We start from the raw sequence: 22310 nt of genomic DNA, 5'->3' as shown, positions 1-22310 counted from the left end.
TCTCAAACTGATGTTTATAATAGGAATATTATAATTCCTGGCTTATGGACTTAGATAAGATTAGAACAATTAATGATAAATAAAATAATATATAAATGAACAAAAATAGAATAATAAAACAATAGAAATTTTAAATGAAATTAGTGACACATGTCTGTTATTTTAGATAAAGAGAAAGATATTAGATCAGCAACGGAGAGACTTCAAGCTAAGTTAAACGAATCATATAAGAAACAAAAAGAATTAACCAACGACGTTGCCAATCTTAAGGTATCTATATAATAATTATATACTTATCACAGAGCAAAATATATTTGTCGAATTATTAATTCAGTGTCATTTTTAATACCTATTAACAGGAGCAATTAGCTGAAGCTAAAGAGTGCTTACAAGCAGCATCCAGATTAAGCGAGCAGCTCGATAAAAAAACAGAACGTATTGATCAACTGAATGAAGAAGGTATCCAAATTTATAATTATTATATAATTTTACGTTTTTTTCTGCCTGCATCGTGCCCCTTTTACATCTCGCATGGTTAACATTTTTTCACAATTAAACCTTATTGGCCAAAAACAGTGTCATGGGATTTTAATATAATTGCAAATAAGTTAGCGCTTAAACATTCGCTGGAACTGTCACAGAGGATTTACTTAGTCTGTTTTTAAATACGTAAGACAAAAATCAAATGCGAGAACTGTTGCTAAACGTAAGTAAATAATATGTATATGTGCTTATTTGGTGTGGTTACATATATTCGGTGTTTTTGTGTAAAATTAAATTATTTTGTAAAATTAAATTAAAGTATTTAAAATAACTTATCTTTCTGACTAGAACAATGCTTAATATTGCTTATTTATTGAACTTGACTGCGTAATTTCGTTGGTGATATTAGGTATGAAATCCTATTATACTGAGAATAAGTCCTTATTTTATTTTAGTGTATTGTATTAATTTATCAGCTATATTTTTATATTTGAAAATACATGAAATATGTTTTTCGTAAATTGTATTTAGAAGTGGATTATTCTCGTAAAAAAGATTTTTTATGGACATTATTTAGAGATACATAAAATTAAGTTTTCTGGTGCAATATAACGCATATTATATATGACCTGAATTGAAAACAATATATTTTATGACCATTGACTTGTACGTATATTCACACGGGCACTGCAACAGTACTGGTATTATGCCATAAATAATGAAAAAAATGTACATGTAACATACATTCGTAATGATATTTACTAAGAATACACATACAATAAAATTGTGCAGAAGAATCTGATGCTCTTACAGCTTGCTATAGTTCAACTTGCAAAACATCACACACTCTAATTATAATTTCTGCACTGGTAAAATGGTTGAAACCCACTCTATAATTATTGGTTTGAGTGTGATCTGTGACTAATCTGCAAAAGCAAACACATAGAAACTCCGGTGACGTAGTCAAATATCAGCTGGTAATTCTGGGATTTTGAGAATAACCCAGGATTCTTGCTGGTATCCGGCTACGAACTGGACCGTCGCCTTAGCACACTAAATCACATCTTCGTTGGCTCATGCATTGCCACTGGTGCTGGTACTATCTCCTCCCATATTTTCTGAATAAACATTCCTGATCACTCATAAAAAATTAGGGATAAACAAATTTAATTGTATATTACTCTGTATCTATGTAAAACCACTTTCCAATTTAATATCTAGTAACATTTTATTTATATGTGCTATTAAGTATTTCTATGTTATTTTTACACTTTTGCACATTGATTCTGCATATATGAAATTGTATTATTAATGCACATACAATGTAAGAATGATGCGTCAGATAATATCATGACCTCAGCACTTAATCCTTCAAAATAATACTAGTTACCATGAGATTGTAATATTATGAAATCATATGCTTAAGTTGTGAACTTACATATATGTATAATCACCTGTCACTCAATTGTACAATCATGTTGATTGTATTTGCAATCATTTGACCTATAAGTTTGTAAAAATGAGATATAAGTGAACTATATATTTACATAATATTTATCATACATATCAGAATAATGTAAATACTAAGGGTTTATAAATATTTCACTGATAAATCAAAATATTTAATACAACGTAAACTAAGATAAGACGTTACACATGATATAAGAAAATAATATCTATAAAATCACACATATAATTTGGTAGCGTTGGAGTGGGTAATCTCATGCGGTAACTGTGAGCGTGTAAATTGTAAAAGCTCATATTACCTCGTGGGGTTTCCCACCCGTTACCATTACCCTACAAAGATGAAAGCATTTCATAAAAAAAATTTCATTTTCCGATTAATAATGCATATTTTTATCTTTATCTAATTCTATTTTACGTAATATATTCACTAATCCCTCATTTATTTCATTTTTGTAACAGTCTACCATCAAATTTAAGAAACATTACTTTCCTGAGTTATGCATTTCACATTTTATACTCGCTGTAATCATTCGAAATAAAATTATATTAATTTATAAAATAAATTTTTAATTTCAGATGTAATGAACTTATTACAATCATAATAAGAGAACTATTGAATTTTAGTGCAGTATTTTATATTATTGTAACACACTAATTATATTATTATATTGTAACATACTAAAGTACTTATTACAATATTAATATAGCTTTCTTACTTCTAGTGGCATGTGTGAAAGTTAGTTTGCTAGTACGGCATGATGAATGAAGAATGCAGCATGAGCAATTAAGACACGGGTGTGAGTATTACATCAGGTACTGGTGTGATATTCAAAGAACCAGTACTTGTGTTATACTTACGCTCATGTCTTTTCAGCCTACAAATCTGCGAACCTTACAACGCTGGAATGCACATGTATAGAAAAGAATCATCCAACATACTAAAATATTCCTTGAACAGTGAATAATTAATATTTAAAAACTATGTTTTCAGGCACATTGCTAAATTTATAATCTCAAAAAGCTTACCGTTATACATTATTTATTATTCTTTATATTTGTTATTATTTTCTTCATGTTTTTTTACTATATATTTATAGTGGACCGATTGACGAATCTTGTAAATACTGCAGATCAAAGAATAGAAGAAGCAAAACAAAGTGGAGAGGGAAAAGTTGATAAGTTAGTAAATTAGTTTTTATGATTCAATTATAATGTAGCTTTTATCATAAACAAAAATTTAAATCGTATATGCATTATCATTAATATAAAAAACAACTATTTTCAGAACTCTCATTAAAAACCTTCTATTGGGTTACCTAACATCATCAGCAGCAGACAAGTCTTCGGTACTTAGAGTATTTTCAACAATTTTGGATTTCGATGAAGTGGAGAAAGATAGAGCTCGTTTGAATACCGCAGCCACTCATAATACTTGGTTTTCGCGTTTAAGTAGTGGTTCTAATGTTCCTAACAAGGTAACTTTTACTTGTTAATAAATATTTGAGTACCTCACAATTTTAAAATCTAGTAAACTATTATTAATGTATATACGTTTGTTTTTCAGGATCAAGAAGCATCCTTATCGGCTGCATTTGTGAGATTTTTAGAAAGTGAATCAAAACCTAAGCCACAGTTACCTGCACTACCTATACAAACATCGGTATGAATATATATTTATACATATGTTACATATAAGCCATCCGATTTCAAAATTATATTGCATTTCTTTTTACAGTCATTGCCAAGACCTGGTCATAGTAGACAGCATTCGACATCATCAACACAATCCACTTTGTTGCTATCTAATGTAAATCTTCCAACATTCCCAGACTTCGTTCCAGCTAGAAATACAGGTTCTATCTTAAAAGAAGTGCTGAAGGACAGCTGATATTAAAACTTTCAGTATATTATATGCTTTGTAAATTTTTAGACTACAGTTGGAAGCAATGTTTAAAAAATTACATTTATTTACTGAATTTCATTCAAGGACAAACGAAAGAATTAGAACACTGGAGATTTATTTGTAATTACTCGACTAATTACTACACAATATGTAGCCTTAAACTCAACTTCTTAATACCCTTGTGTATGTAAATCTCAATGAATGAATATTTTATTTTAATATGTTATGGTGCTCATAATGGAACTTTTAATGATTGTTCAGAAATTCAGTTTTTCTTGCTGACAATAATTAATATAAATTACCGTAAATATGTTGTAAAATAGTAATCCGTAGCAGTCTTGAAAGGAAATTGTTGTCAATTTGAAAAATAGTTCATAACAGCACTGTTTTATCAAAAATGTTAACATGAGAAATCTAATCAGATATACAACGAATGAAATAGTAAATAACATATTTACAGTATTAAATCTTTTCATCTATATTTCGTGCGATATATTACAATATATTCTTTCTAACTGCAGAACAAGTTAAAACAGTATCAGAAATATAATAAGTATAATTTAAAAATTTATATGCGTTACATGAAAATTGTATTTATATTCTTATAGTGTTAAATGTTATAATACTCTGCAAGATAAAAGTTTTATTTCAATATTGCATCAAATGTATATAAAACAATGTACTAAAAGTAAGCATGATGTGGTGGACTAGCAATAAATATGTAATGATTTTTTTTGAATTGATTATAATTTTCCATAGAAATTCCAATTTTATTCATTTAGTCTATAGATTTTAACTATTTTCAAACAAGGCATTGCATCTTTACATTAAACTATGATTTTATAATGTTAACTTCGGAGAAGATGGACCAAGGATATATCATACATCACTATAAGTATTTCCATTTAAATGTATAGTATACAGGGTGTCATTTAATTGGTGGTACAACGAGATAGGAGGTGATTCTACATGAAAAAATAAATCGAAGATACACATTAAAAACTTTATTTCAGATTTCGTTTTCGAGGAAATCGACTTTGAAAATCTGCTGGATGCGCGTGCAATTGAATTAAGACTTCGCTGGCACGTTTATTCATTGCATTCCGTTTCTGTTTACTTACAGTTCAAATTAATTTCTTCACAAACTAAATCAATCCCTACCCGGTTGTACCACTAGTATCCTTTTATTACTGCATTTTTACTGTACTGTACACATATTACGAATACTGACCGTCATAATTTTTAATGTTTCAAACAAAATTTAGTGTACAATAAAACTCAAAATATCACAATTTAAAAAATTATTACGTAAAAAAAAGTTGCAATGTATCTTCCAGTACTTCGAAAAATCAAACTATTTTCCAAATTATTCTAATACTATATATATATCTAATTGAAAGGAAAGAATACAATGAAGTTTTATGTTTTTAAACATTTATTTAAAAAATACTCATAGAAAAATGACAAAATTTAAAACAGTGTGAAATAGGAACACAAAGTATTATCAATTACAATTGATAATGTTCAAGAACAATGGTTTACTTTTCTTCTTTCTTCTCTTCTTCTTTTTCTTTCTGCTCCTCCGGGGCCTTTTTTATTGCCGGCTTACCGGTGTGTTCGATGGTAATCGTTCTCTCAGCCTGGACCTTTGGTTGATGCTTCCTAGGTGCGGTGATACTGAGTACACCATCGGAAGATAGACTAGATGATACTTGCTCGATGTCACATTGCTCAGGTATCAGATATTTCCTGGTGAACTGGCGTGAAATCCATCCGTGTTCGTCCTTTTTCTCTTCGTGTTTGCCCTCGACAATTACGCATTTGTCAACGACTTTAACGTTAATTTCCTCCGGCTTAAACTGCGGAATGTCCAAGACCACGTGAAATTTATTCTTATCCGCCTGGACGGTGGATGTACCTCCTTCTTTATGCAGAAGTTTACGCCAAGGTCTGTAGTACAGAAGTGAAGGGTCTCTTGCCGTCACTCTTCTGTCCATAATAGGGGGCCAAAGATGTTCATATTGTTCGATACGACTTGGGCTCAATAATTGTTCAGGATGCAAGCCCCGACCGAAGTTCTGATCGAAGAGTCGGTGCGGATGATCCAAATCCTCCCACCAGTTGGAGAACAACATAGGTATCAGAGACATTTTCACTCAATCACTTGTTACTGTTCTCGTAAACAATGTATTTAGTACTTGTGATTCTGGTACTTGCTCTTAACACTCTTTACTTCGATGTTTCTTGGTCGCTTGCTCTCAGTAGACTGTTGTTGCGCATCTGCAACCCTCGTATTTATAGGAGCGCTACTGGTAGTCGGTGGTGGGATCCAGAACATTCTGAATGTCAATACATTTTCGGGAATGTTCTGCGTCTTATTACTCACAGAGAATATATTTAGGTAGACAAATCATTTGAAAATGCTCTTAACATAAACGTATATTTCTGGTTTAATAAAGGATTGTTCATATAATAATGATTGTTTATATAAATTATACATATGGTAAATAAACAGAACGTTGTACATACTACGCAACTGTAACACACCGTGCGATGTACGAATACATGGTGCATAAAATTATTACTATTGTTATTTGCTGTGATGTATATCTAATCTGACCCATACATCGTTGTTCCTATTGAAAATATACTATCTAGATTCTAGATACTTCACTACTTACGTCTTTCACAAATCACATGTCAAAAATCGTATTATTCGCCGAAAATGTATTGTACGTGTATCACGTTATGTACGTACTTGCATACGAAGTGTAACTATGAAATTTCGAAAATAATTAATTTTTGAAATTTTAGTTTGAAAATTTAAAAGATGTGACGTGATCGTCTTTAAATTAACTTAACCAGTTGGAATTTTTTCTAATAATTTGAATTATCAACGGTTCTCATTATAAAAATACATCATTTAAAGAACAACTGGAACATTTATTGTTTTTTGAAGTGTCCTGTAATTTTTTTCAAAAATATTATATTTCGTTATATATCTTTATTGAAACGTAAATGAAACATTTGATCAAATTCAGACGCGCAGTTGAGGATTCGCTGTTTCGGCAATCAAAACATGTATACATTCACGTATGACTGTTTTTATGACCTCATGTTAGCGAGACACCGACTATGCAACTTAACAAAAGCGATGTATGTAAAGTACAAGTGTTAACTTATAGAAAGAAACTACTTTTTATGGTAATACATAATACATACATCGATACACGGGTCATATTTTGCAATACACAAGTGGCAAAATAATCGGCAAATAATTGAAATGATGAATCATTTAAAGATAATATTTTGCATTAGTCGAATATTCGAGAACTTTCTGGACTTGGTACAATATAAAATGATTTAATAGTACTAAAAATAAAATTTAAAAATTTACATAATCAATTTCAGAGATTGCATAATACAAAATCTCTAGATACGTGTATGATTTTAATATAAATATCTGTGTAATGTCTAGCGTAGAAGTGTACATGATCTTCAGCACATCTTATTGTCTGCTAGACAATTCATTACACTTTCAAATAACAGGACTAGTACTTCTTATGTGTTAATAACTGCATAAAAAATTCTATTTTTTAATTTAAGCTATTAATCTTGTTCCTACACATGTAACTTCTCAATTAAATTTGTTAAATGCACAGTCGGTTGTCATCGACCTTCACCTTCCTTTCACTAACCTACTTGTCACGTAGACAATGATCAGTATGGATTTACTATTCCTTAAAGCAGAACTACTGGAGTTGAAATTAAACCTGTTACACATAGAAAGGCAACAGTCTAAAATCGATCGTTCTAGTTCTAGGACATTCTAGGTGCTTCCTAAACTGTTAGCATGCACGTCTTGGCTGCAGTCCACACCGTCTGTTTATCATACAGGTCGATACACTCTCGAGACTTCTAGACATTTCTTATGAATCACAATTTGGCGTATTCTCAAACAGGATAAATTATGCTATGACAAAAATAACTTCTTTCCCTAAGAAGAATACATGGTAATTATGCAGTTTAGCAACTTTTCCCAGTATTAGCTATAAATATCTCGGATACTAAGCCCAATCAGTACCAACATGTACAAGAAAGAGTTCTATAGCATATCCAAAGGTCATTGAAATCGGTGTTGAGTGTACGATTCCGAATAATTTGCCACGCTTTTTTAAGCAAAGATGACAAAACTACATTACATTTTCGACCGCCCCCGCTTGATTTTTTGTTTTCGAAATAGCTAAAATTGACAAAAACCACTAAACTGCATAATTACCGAATATATTTCTACAAATATACACAGTAACAGGAAATGACCTAGTACAGGACAGTAACAGGAATTGGTAACACTTTATTAATGAAATGTAACAAAATATAGCTAACAAACTAGTAAAAAAAATCGTTTTATAATCTGTTTTCATAAATCACACGTAACTATGTTTTAACCGTTTTGTATATTAATTATTACTAAAAATTAAATAGCAGAAGAACCGAGTGTGAAGAATTGGAATAGGGATAGATTAATAAATAAACCATATTTAAATTTTAATTCTAATTTAGTTTTTAACTCTATTTAACGTGTAAAAATTTATTTTTTAAAGAACAACAATAGTGCAAAATTTACAGCATTTGTACATAATACTAGTGATATCGTGAAGTATGTTTACAATATAAAAGTACATAAAGAATGAGATATGATAGTACAGAATGAAACGGATAAGGATGTAACAAATAATTTATGTGCTCTTAGTTCCTTTTCTTGCACGCTGATGTTGCTGTCCACGTTGTGGTTGTTGATCTTTTTGGGGTTCCGGCGTACCATTGACTTGCTCTTCGCTATTAGTTAAAGCTGGATTCCCCGTGTATTGTATTTTCACTACTTTTTCATTTACTTATTTTTATTATACATACATACATACTTCGGTGTTCAACGGTTCCTTTCTGGCTGCCGAGATAGTCAAGATATCATCGCTGGACAAACGTGATTCAACTCGACTGATATCGCATTGCGACGGCACGATGTATTTCCTGACGAATTGTCTGGACACCCAACCGTATTCGTCCTCTTTCTCGTCGTGCTTCGCTTCAACAATAACATTTTTGTCCACCACTTTAACGTTAATCTCTTCCGGCGCGAGTTGCGACACGTCTAAGGTGACTTCTAATTTGTTCTTGTTGGCGTGCACCGTGGACGCACCACGTCCTTTCCTAACTACGCTTTTCCAAAATGGATGATACCGTCGCTTGTTCCGCACAATCGGCCGATACATAATCAGGTCTGTCGAAATCGAGTCCAGATCGGACAGAACATCATCCGGATCTATGGAAGTACCAAAATGTTGGTCCCAGAGACTGTGGGGTCGATCCAAATTTTCATCACACATTTTGTATCACTTATCATTTCTAGGTAGTTATTGAAGAAAAATTAACGTATATCTATAATGTTTACTATATACTTACACATGCATACATATAAAAAATATTTGATATATTATTTTTTTACAGAAAAAAAATCGGTAATCTTTTTCTACTTCTTAATTTAATTTTGTTTATTAATGCGATATCTATATTTTTCATGTCCACAAAAATATGGCCGATTAAAGCGAAGACTAGTTAAAGCGAGGCCGGATGATCGGAAGTCTGCTGTATATTGATTTATTGTAGTTAATATACACACAGATTCATGGATATCCATTTCAATTAAAATACATTTCATTCGGACTATATTCTCAACTGGGAAATAAACGTCTTAACGTATATGAACAAAAAAAGAGGTTATACTTTGACGCCTATAAGAATCTTTAATTAAACGTATACTAAACAATTCTCGAACACAGATGGAGGAACAAAAACCGTACCACCGTACCGATAGGCTTATTTTATGGAAAACATTTCAACGAATACGGTAGTATTTTTGTCGGATTTTTAAAATCGCGACCTCGAGCCAAAATTTGCAAAATAAAAATTTGTTTATAATTTTCAGTATTGCAGAAATGAGTTTTCGACCTGAACAAAATTTATTCAGGAAGGCTGATCCTTCTCGATTAAAACAAAAAAGTTCAAAATCAACCGAATACGATAAATAGTTTCCGAGATATAAATTCATAAGTACAATCCATTCTTACGAAAATGGGCAAAAATCGCAATATTGAAAGACCTGCATATCTTAAACAAATTCGAAACTCGAGAACTCCCCTAATTCCACGTGAACTACATTATAGCCCATTTTTAATAAAATCTCCATTTCCTTTTTCAGTATTTATCAATATCGAAGCAACATCCAATCAATGAAATACAAATTTCAGTACCCTTATTGATTTCCATTTCGTAGTATACATGTGCTGCGTTTGCGTCACGAACAGTTTCTATGGTAACTCTCTCTCTTGCCATAGACATTTTTTTATTTTTTATTATTGTCTATGGCTCTTGCCTGTACTTCTCTGTCGATGTGTATGTAATTAGGATATTGAACCAAAACATACGACTAAATGAATCAATTAACTGTAAATTATATATGATTGTAGTATTTATAGGAAATGTAACCGCAGTAATATTTTCTAAAAAAAATTTTCTAAGAAAAATCTGCTAATAAAAAATATATCTTTCTGTAAAATTCTTAAAATACTTTGAATATATGTGTAATATTTAAGTATTTCTCAGTAAAAATACAGCGTTCCTGTTTTCCCAGTTAAAAAAAACGAAATCGTTAGTTTTACCATTTTTTCTATCATATTCGTTTCCCATTAAACTTCGGGGGGAATCTATTTTAAGCATTTTATCTTTACATATTTCTCGATTACGCAAAAGAAAGTAGGTAAAACGAGGTAAAAAAATTGGTACTTAATTTATGTAACACAAATTTTTTTATTCAACAGTACAAAATAGAACACTAACTTATACAATATCTTCACACACAACGTTCAAAATGGCACATTAAATACGGAAAAAAAATCTATACAATTAATTCAAACGTAACCGTCCATGTGTCAGTACATAGGAACAAACTATCAAGGTCTTATTCCTCGGGTTTCTTCTGCTCCTGTGTCGTTTGTACAGGGTTCGTAATTTTTTCGGGCATACCTGCAGTGATCGTTGTCGTTGTACCCACAGTGTCACGAATAGCAGGTTTACCAGTCATTTCGATCTTAACAGTTCGCTCGTTCGGTTCTTCCTTTTTTGTCTTCACCGGTGCCATGATCGTCAGAATACCATCGGAGGAAATGTTCGACGACAGCTGGTTCTCGTCCACTTGTTCGGGTAACAAATACTTCGTCACGAACTGTCTCGAGATCAGACCGTGTACATCCCTCTTCTCCTCGTGTTTCGCCTCCACAATGACGAAGCGATCCACGAGTTTCACATTGATCTCGTCCGGTTGAAACTGTTGCACGTCCAGGATAACCTTGAACATGTCCTTGTCCGCGGTTATAGTCTAGGTACCACTTTCGCCGCGGCGCATCAAGTCATTCATCGTTCTATAATAGAAATCAAGCGCCCCTCGATTACTGAACGGGAAGGATGTATCCACGATGCTGGGAAGTAACAGTTGTTCAGGAGTCAGACCCAGTCCGAAATTTTGATCCATCAAACGGTGGGGTCGGTCCAATTCCGCCCACCATGCGGAGAACAGTAACGGTAACAGCGACATCATTGGTCGATGATCCGGTTTCGATGGTAAACACTTCGTTCAGTACTCGTGTATTACGTTTATTCGCGTGTTCGGATGCGATACACACACGGTCGAATCGTACAACTTTGTTGTTCGATGCCTCCGATGTCTGAAATGCAACTGGTGTTTTTTCGTCTTCGACGTCTACTATTTATATGGGGCAGGTTTGTGTGTGGTGGTACGTTCGTTGTATTCTGAAGTTTCGAATAGTTTCCAGGGCTACGGATGATAAATGTCATCCGTCGTTTTAATGATTGATAACCAATTGAATGCGCGTAATTAAACGTTCGTTATTTTGTTCGCGGTGTATATGGAAATTATTTCAGACCGATTGCGAGTCCCGGTACGTGTTTACCTTCTCACGGTTGCCCCCGTTTGCGACACGTCAGGTTATCGATGCGTGCGGAACGTACATTTCTAGAATTTTCTCCGTTGCGTATCGACGACAAAATATATGTACCTTCCTATTTATGTAGATTTTAGTCAGATTTTTATATGTTTTTGTTTCTTAGATGGGTTAATTGTAATTTCATTATTTACTCTTGTTTATCCAATCGTCGTGAGATTAACATCTTTTTTCAAACATTGTTTTGATATTCTGTATTTTTGTAACTTTATTATTATACAAATTCCATATTCTTACTGAATGCGCTTCAATGAATGTTTAAGAAACGTTCAGAAATGATGCAACAGAATTTCTGTCACCGAAAACTGATGTTTCGAGATAATTCTACCGTTACCATTACTTCGATCTCTATAATAAGATACATAAATAAATATTTTAATCGCTTCGTTGAATGTTACAATAATTTTCAAATTGAATTTTCCTCTACAAGTTTTTTAAAAAGAGCGATTTGTTTTCCCGGGATTTCTAAAATTGCTAGAATAGTATTATTAAACGATATTGTTATGAACATTGTGAAATTAACGTGAAAAATATGTAATTATAAATATAATTATTTCTATCTTATTTTTCTCCGTTAATAGCTTGATTGAGCTATTGTTTCATATTTACATTTTAAAAGTGTATAAAGAGTAAAAATTAAAGGGAGAACCTGATATACTAAAATTTAATCATTCTTTCGTCAAAATTTCGTACTATTTTAAATCTCATGTACAACATACATACATAATATTTTATTGAAAAATTACAAGTATTCCATATTCTATAGCATCTTATAACAAGTTTAAAAGAATTATCTGTTACAACACTCAAGTAAGTACTTTCGGTTTCCTGCAACGATCAATCGAAATATTTTATCAAAATTCTCTCTTGGAAAGATACGAAAATTCTAGATATTTTTCAGAACAGAGCAAATCAATCCTTCGTTTCGCAATTGTGTCTTATTTAGTCATTTCACATTTAGATTAGGTAATATACATATTTACACATGTCGCATCAACTTAACCGAAATTTTTTACACTTTATTGCTGGTGTATAAAAAGTATTGCCCGTTAAATACAGCATTTAATATATCGACGTGTTATTTTTAGTTCCGCGTTGATCGCTCCAAAACAGATGACACTTTACATAAGATAAAACCTCGTTCATAACAGAAACGTAAATGAATAAAGTTGTGATACATTTAAGTAATTTTATCAAATCTGATTAATAAAATTTTCTCTTTTAAATAAAATGTCTGTCGTAAGACAATAATGGAAATCCCGAAATACATAATTGGGTATAAACTATTTTTACATCTTCCAGATAAAATAAATATTTTTAAATGTGAAAAAACACTGCTTAGTATAAGAATAACACTTTTAATTGTAGTTTTTATAACGCGTCACGTAAACACGTAAACAAAATAATAGTATGTACCTATAGTGCAACAAAACAGATTCATAAGACTATTATACGCTCCGAAGTCAACTGTAACTCATGATCACTTTTTTTTTTCTCGCATATCGTAGGCGAATATTTTTTCAATGATAATCGCGTGGATAATACGAAGCTTATCTCTTACGATGTGTATACCAATATCTCTATTCAGTCTACTTACAAAATTTACTTTTGACTTACTATTCCAAATTTTTCGTAATGCAACAATTAACCCAGATAACACATGACGCCTCGAAGACGTCCATTTTACAGCTATTTTATGTCTATAACGCCTAGAAGCCGTCTTTAAGGCGTCATTAGGCGTTATGTGCTATCTGGAAAGGTTTAGCGTAACACGTGAAACAACTACCCTCGGCTGGGATGCTGCGTCGTAGAATAAAGCAGACAAAGCCATGGCAGAGAAAGATCGATTAACGCCGAAATACGTCGTAACCTTGCGGTAACCTTTTTATCCTGAGTCCGTGGGGTTCGTACACAGCTACGACGTAATCAGAATGTATTTAGATTCAACAATTCGCCGTGCTATACGTACGTGTGTATTGTATACCTTTTATTTTATTCATGTTGAGTTTTCTATCAGTTATATATACAGGGTGTCCCGTTTCCTTCAACTTATAGTCATAGAACTCAATATTTTGAACGCCTTTTTCCTGTATATGTTAACACCGATTAGGATTAGTTTCCGAAATATTTATAGCTAAAATTGAGAAAAGCCGCGAAACTGCATAACTACCCTAATTTTAATGAATACGTATTGGTGTAGTCTACAATAAATGTTCATTAAAAATAGGTTTTACTTTGCATACCTAGTTACAATTCCACGCAAAATTCAGTTAATGCCTGACGTGGCCGAATACTTTTGTGACTAACTGTACCTTTCCTTTTAATATACAGGGTCTTGTCGAAATGGTGGTACAACCCGAAAGAATGTGATTCTACATAGATAAATAAGTCGAAAATGTAGAATAACATTTTTTCCTACGATGCTTCGTTTTCGAGAAAATCGAATTTGAAAATCTGCTGGATACGCGTGCAATTGAATGGGATTTGGCCAACGCGTCTGGTTCAGTGCATTCTGATTCTACAACTCAACGTCAGTCTGAATTTTGATAATTGGTTATCTTGAAAAAGAAGTCTCGTACGAAAAAATGTTTTCGAAATAGTTTTTCTAATTTTGTCTTTGTTAATTTTTGTTAATAAAATACTCTTTGGTAAAATACATTCTCAATATCAGCCGACCACTTGATCCTTACCATTTATTCATTTCTTGCCTACGTGGCTGATATTTGAGTTAATACGCACTTTTGCTTCGAAATACTACGCATAAAATAATAATCGACTTTTCAAGGTACCAAATACATACATATTTGTATCTAACCGAGAAGATAAATCTTAATTGCCTTTGTTTGCATTCGGGCTCGTTAATTAACTGTAATATACATACGTACTAAATCGTGTTTCTGGGAATTGTTTACCTTCTTAATTAATTCTAAGAAGAAAATATGAAACCTAATAATTAAATATGATATATAAATGGATAATTGAAGAATTCAACGAGTCAAGCAAATAAAAGTGTTACTATTGAAGATAATGTTTCGCACAATTGATGGTCTTAAGTTGTACCGTATGTTTTGCTGAACAGAAAACTTTATGAGATATCCTATTGTGGGTTGAATGTCAAAGTTTTTGTTAATGACAGAAAGAACACTAGGGATTGAACGAGAGTCTCATTTTGGAGACTACGCGTAATCTTCGTTCTCGTAACCTTCATCGGTCGATACGAATGGCGCAACAGCATTGAACGTATATTTTCAGTTGTAACGGTATAAAATATGTTTTCAGGTACATACAAACGTGCTACAAGACAACACGAATGTACAATGAACGTTTTGAAATATACAGTAATGTGCTACAAAAAACATCCAGGTAAATTTATCACTGATGTGACCAAAATATCGCGATTAAAGGTGTAACTTATATTTACGTATACATAGTTGTATGTTCCAATCAAATAATAAAAAAATATGTTTTTGATTGGAAAATTAGAATACAGTTAGTATATCCACTCTGAACATTTAATTCCTATTGAAAATTGAAATGACAAGAGAATATAAGAAAAACTAGATTTAACTATCGGTCTTTTAACTATCGGTCGATACAACTTAATCAAAATATTTTCCAACAGAAAACTACATGGATATAATAATTTATGAAAATAAGATCATATAATGCAATATTCGCTAATTTAAATAGAATATGTATTTACATTTACATTATTGTTACTTCTCTAAATGTATTTGAAGTAAAATATGCAATGTCATATCATATCCAATTTAAAAGTCTAATGTCACTAGACATCGCGATAAAATACACTAAGTTACTATAGAAAAATGATGCACAGCAATTACAACCTTTATATCCATACAATAATAGACTTTAAAATATACGGTTAATCTGAACTTAGACGAAATTTCAAGAAAAATCTCGAAGACGATTCGAGAATCTTCACGAGAAAACTCGACTGCGCCCCATCAACCGCAGGCAGACTGAACACAATGCCGTATATATATACATATATATACATATATAACAGACAGTATAAGTACAACTGCGTTGCAAGCGTGCGTCGTCAGTATAGAAACGACAGACAACCTATCAACACCGTAGCCGCGTTGTGTTAACATACGTGTGTGGGACAACAAATCACTTGAACAATGAGGTCGAGAATGACAGTAATTCCAAAATTGTTCTCCCATTGGTGGGAGACGTTGGAACGTTCACATCGATTACTCGATCAACGGTTTGGTAAAGGATTAAATCCGCAAGATTTTCCCCCATCATTTTTCGATAGATCACCGTCCAGATTTCTGCCATACAATTATTACCGACCATGGTGGGATCGATTCGAAGAAGAGGAAGAAAGTGGATGGTCGATCATCAAAGATGACAAGGACAAGTTCCGCGTTGTCCTTGATATACAACAATTCAAACCAGAAGAAGTAAATGTAAAAGTTGTCGACAATTTCATTGTTGTTGAGGGTGAGTAACCTGTTTTCGATTTCTGTTTGTCTTCTGTTGATCTTGTTTCGAACAAGAATCAAAAACAATTTACCATAATTCATTTTAACCATCTTTAAATTTATTGTCATTGAATGTTGATAAAATGTGTTCTCCGAGTGCCAATATTTTCACATCCGATGAACGAATTGTTTTCGTATCCGCAGGAAAACACGAAGAAAAGGAAGATGATCACGGAGTAATCTCTAGGCATTTTATTAGAAAGTATTTAGTACCGGATCAATGTGATCCCGAAAAAGCATCGAGTGTTTTGTCTTCGGATGGTATTCTAACCATAACGGCACCGAGACGGCCAGAAACACTTGAAGCCAAGCAAGAAAAAACGATTAAAATAGAGCACACTGGTAAACCAGCAGAAGAAACCCAGAAAGCAAAACAATCTCAGTAAAAAGTTCCCTGTTTTTCTATGTATATTTGTACGTGTCTAGTACATATTTTGTAAGGTACCTTTACGTTCCTCGCACTATGTATGAGTTGTATTTATATGTACGTCGTTTTGTACTTTCAAGGAAGCGGAACTCCGTGATAAATTCGTACGAATAAAACGGAAGTACAATGGATTATGAAAATACTTTTTTATTACTATTGCGAACACCCTTTTTTGAAAATTATACTACTTTCTCACCGATACAAAATTGTTTTCAATCGCATCTTCGTAGTCCCTTAAGGGAGGTTTTCTACTGTGACATGCGATTTTTTTTTAAGTTTCTTCAGGAATTTTTTTAAAAACTTAAAGATTTTTATGCTGAACCTTTCTCTTGTATATTTATTATACCTTAAGCTATAAATAAAAATGTTATTTGGTTGAAAATATGAAATAAAGAAGGCTCTACAACCCATGAAAGTAGACCACCACGAAACAAATTGTTTTATGAATTTCCCTAAACTGCTTCTGGAACAGATTTTCAAGACCCCAAACTATGAGAAAATGCCAGGAAAAGAAAATCGATTTTTTTGACCGGCTACAGTAGATACCCCTTTAAGAAGATGAAGTTATTAATTATTGAACTATCTTACATATTAAATTTTGTATTACATAGAAATGACACATTAATATGGTGGTAAACGATTGATATAAATATTATATTGTATTCGTTATACGATCGTAAACACAACATGTTATAATTGATTACATTATTGTTAAGTAATAATTGGTGAAAACATGGATATTTTACATTTCTAAAGGTTAAGATTCGCATATAACCTATACAGTTGTACACGGTAGATCGTAGATTTCTGTGAATTACAAATAACTGTTCACGATAGGTGTACAGTAATGACTTTGCCAAGTAATAAGCAATTACGGATACTATTTGACAATCCAACGCTACAAATACAATTATCTTCCGACTCTAATTACAAAATGAAGCAATTTTGTTGTACGTGCAACCATCAGTTACATAACATAACTACGATACAAAGAATAGTTTTTTTATTTCCAACGTAAAACTAAATACCTACATACATACGTTAAATCGGATATACTTGAAACATAAAAAAAAATAAATAGCACAATTGGGATACTAACAATAAAAAATAACATTTGACAATTTGTACCATAACAAAATCATAACTAAAATTATAATTGCAACTCTTGTATGTACATATACTACTTAAGAACTAGTGTTATCCGTGAATGTTTTTTGGGTAGGGCGCACAAATAATAAAATTTGGACAAAATTAGAATACTCTTAATTTTATTAATCACGTAAAAAAATTACAAGAAACAAAAAATATAATCTCACTATAACATATAATGAGTAGGTACACATAATATATTGGAACACAGATTTTATTCCAACAAATATTTCAAACGAAAATACGATATTTATGATAAACAATATGTATGTTTTACTTTAATATTGAAATGCATGGATTTTGTGACAATGAGAAAATGCTATAATACGAATTTAATCGTAGATAACGATGAATAACGACTATAACGAATAGGAATATGAAGGAACCATTAGGAATATTAATATACTGGCAGATATTGGCGAGGAAATATCTTCACTTCTTCTCTTCCTTATTCTCCTTCTCGCCCTGTTGCTTCTCCTGCTTCGTTTGTTGTGCTCTGCCCTGGATCGCCGGTTTGCCGGTGAACGTGATCTTGATTACCCTCTCGTTCTCCGCTTTCGGCTGAGCCTTCCTCGGTGCGTTGATAGTAAGTAGACCGTCCAAAGACAGCTTGGACGAGACTTGGTCGATATCACATTGCTCAGGAATCAGGTACTTTCTCATGAACTGTCGGGATACCCAGCCATGTTCGTCCCGTTTCTCTTCGTGTTTCGCCGTAACGACGACGAATCTGTCGACGACTTTAACGTCGATCTCGTTCGGCTCGAATTGCTGTACGTCGAGCACCACCTGGAACTTGTCCTTGTCCGCCTCGACGGTCGAGGAACCTGCCGCCTCCTCCCCAGAACGAACTAACTCGGTCCATGGTCTGACGTAGGAACCGCCCCTTCGGCTTGGTAGACGCAACGGACATTGCATTAGCAATTGATCAGGATAGAGGCCCAAACCGAAGTTTTGGTCCAGAAGACGGTGCGGGTGGTCCAAATCCTCCCACCAGTCGGAGAACAGCAACGGTATCGCAGACATTTTGCAGTTATTCGATTTGATAACGATACAGCAAAAGATAAGTATAAAGATCTCGTTTGACGAGGCACCGAAAGTTTGCTCGTGAACTTCGCAGTTTGGTTGCTACGTAAACACTGGCGAACGTCAGCGCTCCGGCTGCTTTTATGTATGCGCTCGCGCAGGTCGCGTCGTTTCTCGAGATTTCGCGAACGTGCGACAATCGAGTACGTTCTCTATACGTAAGTATACATATATAGGGTGTTTCGTTTAACTGGAAACGGTGGAATATCTCACGAAGGATTAAAGTTATCAAAAAAATGTTCGTACAAAAGTTGTTTGGTACAAAGGGGGACATTACGTGGTATAAATAATTTTTCTATAAGTGTAATAGTGGGGGAGATATCAAAGTCAAGTTAATTTTTTTAAATGGAACCCTGTATTTGTTTTATTTATATTATGATAGTGTTTGTTGAGACGAATACAATGAACCGCCTATTGTTGTTAATATTATTATCGTTGTTATATTAAAATTTTGTAACATTGAATTTAAACAGTTTCTTAAAATTAACACATAAAAACAAATATTCATTCATTACAAAGTAAAATAAAAAATACCAAAGTATTAGTGTTGGTTTAAACAAGAAAGCAAAAACTGCAATTAAAATAAATGATTAGAAATATACTTCATGTTAAACATTATATATTATAATATGTAATGTCTTTTAAAAAAGTTTCAGCAAAGGACAATTGTGTACTTATTTCGTAATGAAAAATACTTTCTTTTGCGTAATTTACGGTTCTTACAGGGAAAAAAATCAAGTGAATTGAATTTTATGCAAAATTTCCATGTATATACATACATACTGTGTACAAAGTGCGCGAAAATTCGAAATGACGTGTCTACCTGCTTCTTCATGTTCTTGAATATTAGTGCGATTTTGATTATTGATACAACAGAGTAATAGTTGATAATTTTTTTTCATTAAACATTTGTAATCTAACGCTAACGCACTGAGTGTAAATTCAGTCTTTATTTACTTTCTGGAACGTACGGCTTCCGGAAAATTCTCCATATTGCTAGACCACTAGTGCCCTCATTATATAAGGGGCATAACGAATACATTCGTATGAACAGTCTGAAACAGTCGTTGACGGTCATTGCGAACGGATTCAAAAGACACAAATTTGTGTCTGTGTTTTGAAGAAATTAAGACAGATAGAGCATTTGAAGAGACAAAAAGAGGGGATAACCGTTTTAAGAAAATAGAAGAAAGGAACCATTACCAAAACCTATGTACCTTAACTGAAACTTCGTATTTTGTTACCGGAACTTAAATAAAGAAGAAAGACATAATGTCTCTGATCCCGACGTTGTTCTCCAGTTGGTGGGAAGATCTGGAAAAGCCTCATCGTCTTTTCGCCCAAGATTTTGGACTGCCTTTGGGTCCTGAAGACTTGCCAATTTCCGCATTGGTCCCCTATGATTCTGAAATGTTAGTTCTGAGACCTCGCCGTCGTGGTCTTTACAGATACCAGCCTTATGAAAAGAGTATTGATCGTAAATCACGTGGATCATCTACGGTGCAATCTGATAAGAACAAATTTCAGGTAACTTTGGATGTTCAACAGTTTGCTCCAGAAGAAGTGACTGTTAAAGTGTCTGGAAAGAATGTAATTGTTGAGGGAAAGCACGAGGAAAAGCAAGATGAACATGGCTGGATCTCGAGGCATGGAGTTTTGACCATTATAGCACCAAGAAAGGAAACAGATCCAAAATCAAAAAATGAAAGGATCATACAGATTGAATCTACAGGAAAACCTGCGTTAAGAAATGATATAGATTCTATAGAAAAGCAGAAGGAAGCTTCACCTCAGAAGAATCAGATATAACAAAGGAGTCCAGAGAAAACTGTGAAAGCAGCTTAAGAAGAGACTGATTGAAATAGTATTGTAACGATAAGATGTCTTCTGACTTCATAGTCAACACTTCATCCTCCATTCAACATATAATTATTGTAAAGAATCTTTAATCATTTACTTTCTATTGAAAATATAATTTATTTTTATTTAAGTCCTCATGGTTCCTCTAGAATGAAGTATAAAAATACTGTTACAACATATTTTCAAAGATGATGTATATCATGAAGTTCAGTTAAAATTGTAAAAGTATGACTTTATGTTTATTAAACATTGTACTATTTAAGATGAATTTGTAATACCCAGTTTTGTAACAAAAGATACTGTCTTTGTATTATTATAAATAATTATTTGCCACCCTTCTTCCTAAAGTACAAAATATAATTACTTTAAGACAACAGACATAGGATTCTTTAACTTTTATTGTTTAGTCATCAGGTCACAAGAAATATAAGTTTAATAAATATGACTTTAAGGAAAATTCATTTAGTACAATTTTAAAAAACAACCTATGTAACTTTCAGATATACTGAAAAAAGAGTATGGTATATTTATAAAAAGTTTAATGTGACTATTAAAGATTACAAATATATGATAAAAAATATAAAAATTAATGTTTAATACTTAATATAAATTTTAAAACAATTTGGTTTTTTTAACAATGGACGGCAGTTCGATACGCTAAATCAGTGACAATTATTTGTGTCCGTAGATTGTACAAGTAAAATAGTAGAGGGTGATTAAAAAAGTAATTGCCAAAATTAAATGTACATTAGATCGCAAACAATTCATTTTGTAATTATAATTATTCCTTTATCTTGTCATTATAAAGTCTAACAACACTATTTTCATTCACCCTCTTACAAACACTTAACTACATTGACATTTAGTAAGTGAAAACATCCTAACAAAATTACATTATTTTCTCATATAAAAAATACAATCTTTCTTGTATCGTCATTACAATAGGTATTTTCGGACGGAATGAATGTTAAGTATAAGTCATAATTATGTCTTATCCTTATTGTACTATGGTTATGTATAAATTCCTTGTTCTTATCCAATTTCCATAGTATTATTTTTGGAACTTAAATACTATTTTTGTGGACTATTATTACTACAACATTTCTATCACACAAAAAGATTATTATGTGTGAGAGTGTTATTCATATTCTATACTAATTTCTGATTTTGTGCAGTAAGATGGTTTGTGCCTGAAGGACTTATTTACACTATATACAACTGTATTAATTATTACAAACAGTAGTAGAATAAAAAAATTTGATTTGAATTTAATTTTCAACAATTAATTCAATAAAGAAAAGATCTGCACAAACATACACAAATATTTTGGAGTTCGTGTG

At 32.5% G+C, this 22310-nt stretch overlaps 7 protein-coding genes across 7 annotated transcripts in view; 3 read left to right on the top strand and 4 right to left on the bottom strand.

The window, feature by feature from the left end:
- LOC107188087 (thyroid receptor-interacting protein 11-like) overlaps positions 1 to 3932 on the top strand; it is a 50073-nt gene extending 46141 nt beyond the window's left edge. The window contains exons 6-11 of the mRNA XM_015576332.1: positions 167 to 270; positions 360 to 459; positions 3048 to 3129; positions 3236 to 3425; positions 3515 to 3610; positions 3686 to 3932. Of these exons, the coding sequence (XP_015431818.1) occupies positions 167 to 270; positions 360 to 459; positions 3048 to 3129; positions 3236 to 3425; positions 3515 to 3610; positions 3686 to 3838 (725 nt within the window). The 3' untranslated portion in view covers positions 3839 to 3932. The remainder of the gene's footprint in view (positions 1 to 166; positions 271 to 359; positions 460 to 3047; positions 3130 to 3235; positions 3426 to 3514; positions 3611 to 3685) is intronic.
- Positions 3933 to 5276: 1344 nt separating this feature from the next.
- Positions 5277 to 6105, bottom strand: LOC107188089 (protein lethal(2)essential for life-like). The gene has a single exon (XM_015576334.1). The coding sequence runs from the start codon at positions 6001 to 6003 to the stop codon at positions 5392 to 5394; it is 612 nt and encodes a 203-aa protein (XP_015431820.1). The 5' UTR covers positions 6004 to 6105; the 3' UTR covers positions 5277 to 5391.
- On the bottom strand, positions 6045 to 9240 carry LOC107188086 (protein lethal(2)essential for life-like). The gene is made up of 2 exons (XM_015576331.1): positions 8768 to 9240; positions 6045 to 6192 (listed from the first exon to the last, which is right to left on the bottom strand). The coding sequence occupies exons 1-2, from the start codon at positions 9238 to 9240 to the stop codon at positions 6045 to 6047; spliced, it is 621 nt and encodes a 206-aa protein (XP_015431817.1).
- A 1631-nt stretch (positions 9241 to 10871) lies between these two features.
- LOC107188085 (protein lethal(2)essential for life-like) lies at positions 10872 to 11507 on the bottom strand. Its single transcript, XM_015576329.1, is given in 1 exon segment — positions 10872 to 11507. A coding segment is annotated over 1 exon segment (636 nt).
- A 4503-nt stretch (positions 11508 to 16010) lies between these two features.
- LOC107188138 (protein lethal(2)essential for life-like) lies at positions 16011 to 17006 on the top strand. Its single transcript, XM_015576389.1, has 2 exons — positions 16011 to 16407; positions 16593 to 17006. The coding sequence occupies exons 1-2, from the start codon at positions 16083 to 16085 to the stop codon at positions 16832 to 16834; spliced, it is 567 nt and encodes a 188-aa protein (XP_015431875.1). The 5' UTR covers positions 16011 to 16082; the 3' UTR covers positions 16835 to 17006.
- A 1189-nt stretch (positions 17007 to 18195) lies between these two features.
- LOC107188137 (protein lethal(2)essential for life-like) lies at positions 18196 to 19149 on the bottom strand. Its single transcript, XM_015576388.1, has one exon. It carries the CDS (start codon positions 19048 to 19050, stop codon positions 18457 to 18459), a length of 594 nt encoding a protein of 197 aa, XP_015431874.1. The 5' UTR covers positions 19051 to 19149; the 3' UTR covers positions 18196 to 18456.
- A 1022-nt stretch (positions 19150 to 20171) lies between these two features.
- LOC107188139 (protein lethal(2)essential for life-like) lies at positions 20172 to 21001 on the top strand. Its single transcript, XM_015576390.1, has one exon. The coding sequence runs from the start codon at positions 20383 to 20385 to the stop codon at positions 20917 to 20919; it is 537 nt and encodes a 178-aa protein (XP_015431876.1). The 5' UTR covers positions 20172 to 20382; the 3' UTR covers positions 20920 to 21001.
- Positions 21002 to 22310: the final 1309 nt, after the last annotated feature.

This window comes from Dufourea novaeangliae, unplaced genomic scaffold, assembly GCF_001272555.1.
Source record: "Dufourea novaeangliae isolate 0120121106 unplaced genomic scaffold, ASM127255v1 scaffold115, whole genome shotgun sequence".
Taxonomy (NCBI): Eukaryota; Metazoa; Arthropoda; class Insecta; order Hymenoptera; family Halictidae; genus Dufourea; species Dufourea novaeangliae.
Note: the sequence above shows the minus strand (reverse complement) of the source record. Positions and strands in the feature narration are given on the sequence as shown.